General features: G+C 42.8%; 1 protein-coding gene across 1 annotated transcript in view; it reads left to right on the top strand.

The window, feature by feature from the left end:
• The first annotated feature begins 2,289 nt into the window (after positions 1-2,289).
• The window catches only part of RAD21L1 (RAD21 cohesin complex component like 1), a 28,083-nt gene continuing 23,915 nt past the window's right edge, over positions 2,290-6,457 (top strand). The window contains exons 1-2 of the mRNA XM_060285076.1: positions 2,290-2,402; positions 5,744-5,873. Coding sequence (XP_060141059.1) covers positions 5,852-5,873 — 22 coding nt within the window. The 5' untranslated portion in view covers positions 2,290-2,402; positions 5,744-5,851. The remainder of the gene's footprint in view (positions 2,403-5,743; positions 5,874-6,457) is intronic.

Raw genomic sequence — 6,457 nt, 5'->3', positions numbered from 1 at the left:
CCAGCCTTTGTGGGGAGCCAAATCCTCTGCATATAGTTTAATACATCTGATGATCAGAAGAATTTTCTGTAGATTAGCTCTAGCACTGTATGTTCCAAATCTTGTTCCACCCATTTTGCACTGATGCTGGGCAATGATACAACATGTGGCCCTGCACCTTCCTGTCACAGTGCAGGGTGAGTCAGCACAGTGGACAATAGGGATATTCCTGGAAGCCATTCCTACACTGAGACGGACAGCAATGACACAACTAAAGATGAAAGGGGCTGTGAACTGTATAAATTGATCCTTCTTGTCCTAATCTGTTCAGGCTGCTATAACAAACTACCATAGACTGGGGGGCTAAACAACAAACATTTGTTTCTCACAGTTCTGGAGGCTGGGAAGTCCAAGATCAAGTTGCCAGCAGATTTGGTGTCCGGTGAGAACCTGCTTTCTAGTTCACAGACAGCTGTCTTCTCGCTGTGTCTTCACAAGGCAGAAAGGTTGAAAGGTCTCCTTTATAAGGGCACTAATCCCATATTATTAACCCATCAGGGTGGAGCCTTCATGACCTAATTACCTCCCAAAGGCCCCATCTCCCAATACCATCACATTGGGGATTAGGATTTCAACATATGAATTTGGAGGGACACAAACATTCAATCCATAACACCTCTGAACCTAAATTAATGTACACCTAACTCAACTCTGCCTTAGCTGCATCCTTCGGGTACTCCATTGCCACAATACAGTATGATAAAGGGAGAGTTGAAAGACATCGATCTTAAAGGATTACCATTAAATATCTTACTTCTGCAATGTTTACAAAAACACACACCCAGGTGAACACACTGCTATGTTTCTCCCAGGGCCTTGGAGGGGCCCATGCAAGCAAGGGCCCTGAAACTGAAGATTCATTGTGGTCAGGATAAATCCACCCATAGGACATGAAGCTAGAATAATAAGTAAGGGGGAGACTATACAGGACCCTGTAGTTGTTAGGAGGGAGTTTGTTTTTATTCTAAGAGCAACAGGAGGACTTAGAGGGCTTTAAAGGGGGGAGACCCTTCTGGCTTCAGTGTGGACAATGGGCTCAAGGAAGGCAAGTGACATGAGGGAGATTGCTGAGAAAGCTGTTGGAGCTTTTCCAGGAGGGAAGTAGCTTAGACCAGGGTAGAGAGGGTAGAGGCGGTGAGAAGTGGATAAAGTCCTATTTGAAGGGGGAGTGATGGGCTTGCTTATGGAGTGATATTAAGGTAGAGGTGAGGTTGGCATCAAGGGCATCTCCCAGATGTCTGCCTGAGTGGTCATTGTGATACCATTCCCTGAGGTGGGAAAAGGGGAGCTAAACCCAAGCTGAATTCTGTCTCTAACATCCCCAACTATGTGACCCTGGACAGGTGGCTTCTCCCTCCAGGCCATTTCCTCATCTCAAAAGGAGGGAAATTACTAACTACCTTGTGAGGTTGTTTGAAGAGTAAATAAGACAACCCATCAGCAAGGAGCCTGGGACCTTATCAATAACCTATATATTGGATGCCATTGTTATTCCAAGATTTATCAGTATTTACTATGAAGTTCAAGGGAGGAAAACAGCCTTTGATCCATATGCTTTTGTATGATTTTTCTTATGTTGTAGCAGTTGGCTTTAGCTATTGAAAGCTGTGATATTCCAGGCAGGAAAATGTTTGCTGTCCCTAAAGTGCTGGTCAACGTGAATGATCTTTTTAACAACAACAATAATGATAGCTAATATTTATTGAGCAGTTATTATTGCTAGGCTCTTTACATGCTTCATCTCACTCATCTCTTACAATACCCTATGGCACAGGTACTTTTATTATCATCATTTCCATTTTACAGATGAGAAAAACTAAGGTTAAAGAGATTTAATAACTCTCCAGGGACCTCCTCGCTCTAAGTGCAAAAGATGAGACATCGTCCTGGTGATGTTCAGAGGCCAAGCAGAGGGGTCAGACATTACCACCCCTCACAATTGTTTTGCAGTGACTAGTGACCGGGTCGCTGAACAGATAAGCTCCAAGAGCAAGCACCACGCTGGAAACTGCTCTCAGTGTCCCCCATCCCCGCCCCGGTCCGGGTCCCTGTCCCCTGCCCCGCCCTTTGCCCCACCCACTCATGCCGCTGGCCCTTAGCCCCGCCCACCCTGCCGCCCCGCCCTAGGCCTGCCCTGTTCCCCGCCCACTGCCCCGCCTATAGCCCCGTGCCGTCCCCATATGCCCCTCCCCTCGCCCCGCCCCGGTCCACTGCCCCGCCCCTCCCCGCCCTGTAGCCCGGCCGCGCACTCCCAGACGCACAGCAGCTCAGGGCGTGGAGCGCCGGAGATCTAACGCGAGGATCTAGCGACTCCTCCTCCAGCCCCTGTTCGGGCACGCCTCGCTTCAGACCCAGCGCTGGAAGTAGGGCGATGGGCGGGACCCGGGGGCTGGAGGCGGGCTGGATCACGGCGGCCGCGGCCACCCTCATCCCCACACGTGTGCCGCCGGGCTCTTCACCGGCACGAGCCCTGAGGGACCCCGCCTGAGGGGAGGCAATGGGCGCCTCGGTGTCCCTCTCTGAGTACCCGGCCTTCAACTCTGAGGAGTCGTGTGTGGAGGGAGCCCTAGGCGTCCGAGCCCTTGGCTCTCGCCGTCTTCTCCTCACACCCCTGCCCCGCTCCCCGACCCCAGCACCTTCCATTCCTCGCCCCTCCCCCCTTCTCTCTTCCTGGAAGGAGCGCCCTCTGTGGCTCTCTCCACCCCCGACGCCACTCGACCCCAGGGTCCGCTTTCTAACCCTTCCTCCCGCCCTCACTCTCCTCGCTGGGACCCTTTTCCACGAATTAAGCCTCCTGCCTGTCTCCTAGTTCCATGTACTATCCTTAGCTTTACTTTGCATGAAGTCAATTCAACCTAGAAATAACTCACAGGACAATGGGGCTTCTGTGGGGGATTTTTTGTGGGGTGAGGTAGGAAAATCAACGTCTCAGGAATAGTAAATCACAGGGTTGTTTTTTTCTTAAAGTTTACTAGTAATCATACACCTGGGAGCAATTGAAAAAGACAAATTGGAATTTATTCTAAAATACCAGACACAGGAGAAAGGAAGAAAGTGGAGCCAAGGCAGGCAGAGGCCACACACATTAAAATCTCTAGCTGTGGGCTTCTCTGGTGGCGCAGTGGTTGGGAGTCCGCCTGCCGATGCAGGGGACACGGGTTCGTGCCCCGGTCCGGGAAGATCCCACATGCCACGGGGCGGCTGGGCCCGTGAGCCATGGCCGCTGAGCCTGCGCGTCCGGAGCCTGCGCGTCCGGAGCCTGTGCTCCACAACGGGAGAGGCCACAACAGTGAGAGGCCCGCATACCGCAAAAAAAAAAAAAAAAAAAAAAAAAAAAACTCTAGCTGTCCCATTGAGGAATGTGGTTTGGTAGATTGCAGAACCTTTATTTTGGGCCCAATGATTTGATTCTTGGGGTGGAAATGGGCATTGATCAAAGGTCATCTAAGTTTTTAATTCCGTGGCTGATTTTGTTTTTGTATTCGCTTTGGTTCACTTTTCTCTTTTATCAGAACTTTAAGTAGGAAAGAAGTTAAAAAATGGTTCTCTAGTGGCAGTTTAAGATTACCTATATGTAAACAATGACTTGATTCTTCTCTAGAAGTCAGCCAAAGCGTTATGACATTCCTTTGCCTAGTACTGGAGCCTTATGATGTTATTGAGAATAGTACAATTTGTGGAAATGTGCATAATTATTTTGTCTTTAAGTGAAGGTTTTCTTTTACTATTCTTATTTCAAAACATTAAATTGGATTCTTTTTTTTCTTTCCTTCCTCTGATTCTTTTCCTATAGTTTCTTTTCTTTTTTTAAAAAAAAATTATTTATTTTTTGGCTGTGTTGGGTCTTCATTGCTGCGCGCGGGCTTTCTCTAGTTGCGGCGAGCGGGGGATACTCTTCGTTTCGTTGCAGTGCATGGGCTTCTCATTGCGGTGGCTTCTCGTGTTGCAGAGCACGGGCTCTAAGCTCATGGACTTCAGTAGTTCTGGCACACGGGCTCAGCAGTTGTGGCTCACAGGCTCTAGAGCTCAGCCTCACTAGTTGTGGCGCACGGACTTAGTTGCTCCACGGCACGTGGGATCTTCCCGGACCAGGGCTTGAACCCGTGTCCCCTGCATTGGCAGGCGGATTCTTAACCACTGCGCCACCAGGGAAGCCCAATATAGTTTTGTATTTTAAATAAAAGTTTCTTTTTATAAGAAAATAATTTGAATTGAATAATGCATTGAATTAGAAGATAATCTATTTTATATAATTAATGAAAAATGGTTTTGCTTGCTGTAAAATAGCACTGAAAGATTTTTGTATTAAAATTTAAATGTCTTTTAATGTTCTCTGTAGTTCATTAAATACTACTAAGGAATACAGGCACCATGTTCTACACACATGTGCTTATGAGTAAGCGAGGGCCATTGGCCAAAATCTGGCTTGCAGCTCACTGGGAGAAGAAACTCACAAAGGCCCATGTATTTGAATGTAATCTAGAAATAACCATTGAAAAAATTCTTTCACCTAAGGTATGTTATTCATTAAAATTATAGTATGTATTTGCTATGACTTATGGAGAGGAAAGGAATTAAAATACATTATATCATGAAATATATTTCCAAGGAAGCTTTACTTCTTAAATGGTCTTCTCTTTTTTATTTCCTATAGCATTTATTTTCTGGACATAAACATATATTGATTTCTGTTGGTAATTAACTCTTATATGTTTATCATAAATTGATTGGATCCTGAAGGATAGAGGCCATGTTTTATACATATTTTGTGATTGTTTCTTATTCCCTAACAAAATATTGTATACACAGTAGGTACCAAATGAGTATTTCTTAGAAAAATAATGGGTGAATGAATAGGGAGAGTAGAAAGAAAGGAGGATTGAGTATAATTCAAAATATATATGAAGTCACTTCATAAGCAAGGTACTATGTTCATTATAAAATACTATAACAAGCTATTAGAATTTGCATTAAAATATCATTTTAATATTTTTATAGGTTAAGTAGTTTTCTTCTTGAGAGAAGGATGAATTATAATTGAAAATTTACCATGTGTCAGGCATTGGGCTAGACTTTATGTATGTTCATTAGTTTACTTAATCTTCACAATAACCCTATGAGATAGGCTTCTTTTAGCCTCAGTGAAGTGTGGTAATTAAGAGCATGAACTTCTGAGTTGGTCAAATTTAAATTTAATTCCTCCTCTATCACTTAATAGTTTTGTTACTTTGGGCATGCTGCTTATCATGTCCGAGTCTCAGTTTTTGCTTCTGTAAATAGAGGTTGTTGTCCAAATTAAATAAATTAGTGTATGAAAAGCTCTTAGGACAATGCCTGGCACAAAATAAGTATATAATAAATTGTAGCCATTATTAATAAATTGAAGTTCAGGAAGGTTAAATGACTCAACCTCAGCAACTGAGCCAAGGCTTGACCCCAAGTCTGCCCGACTGCAAAGGTTATATACTTCCCATAAAACCAATAATAGCATACTTCACTTAAATGCCACATTAGATTATCTTCACTGAATAAAAAAGTTAATCATTTTACAAGGTGAGGTAAAAGTTAAGTGATTCACCTTAAATAAGAATACAAAATGTCTGCTTTTTAAAGAGAAGACATTCTTATTATTTTATAATTTTCAAAGAACAGAGTTTATGAATCTAATTTTTAATATTCTAATACTTTAAAAATTTTTTGAAAGGTGAAAATTGCACTTCGAACTTCAGGACACCTTCTTTTGGGAGTTGTTCGAATCTATAATAGGAAGGCAAAGTATCTTTTGGCAGATTGCAGTGAAGCATTGCTTAAAATGAAGATGACATTTCGCCCAGGTATACATGCAATATTGATTTGTCTCACTCATCTTTGTTCCCTTTTGCATTTTTATTTTGGGTGGGCTCTTTTAATTGGCAGCACTCTGTAGTTCCAGTGTGAATATGGTGAATGTAAACTTCCTTCTGACTGAATCTAAGTTTCCATGGTTAAGAAAAAATTATATTATTTTCCTTGCTCTTTTCCTGTGTTTGCAGGAAGAGGTTATGCTTTCAAAAACTTGGAATGTTCCTGCATATTTACACAAGAAATATACTTAATGCTACCACACTTGTGTAAGAAACTCTGATATTCAGTTTTAATGGGTCACTTGGTTTGCCATATCTGTTTTTGCCTTTATGAGATAAATTAGAAATAGTGTGATTGACAAAACCTAGATATCAGTAATTGTCATTGTTTTCACAATTCTCAAGACTCTAAGTACAATAGCATGCTATTTATGAAATATTATAGAAAATTTTTAGGCATTCCAAAGTGCTAGAGATTTACGTATGTCATAAATAGAACGCTTTCAAATTTTTATTTTAGTTTTAAGACTTTAGTCATTTTCCACCTTGTATTATGTTTATCTAGGTACAGACCT

The sequence above is a fragment of the Globicephala melas genome, chromosome 15, assembly GCF_963455315.2.
Source record: "Globicephala melas chromosome 15, mGloMel1.2, whole genome shotgun sequence".
In the NCBI taxonomy this organism is placed as follows: domain Eukaryota; kingdom Metazoa; phylum Chordata; class Mammalia; order Artiodactyla; family Delphinidae; genus Globicephala; species Globicephala melas.
This window is presented reverse-complemented; position numbering and strand designations above follow the sequence as displayed.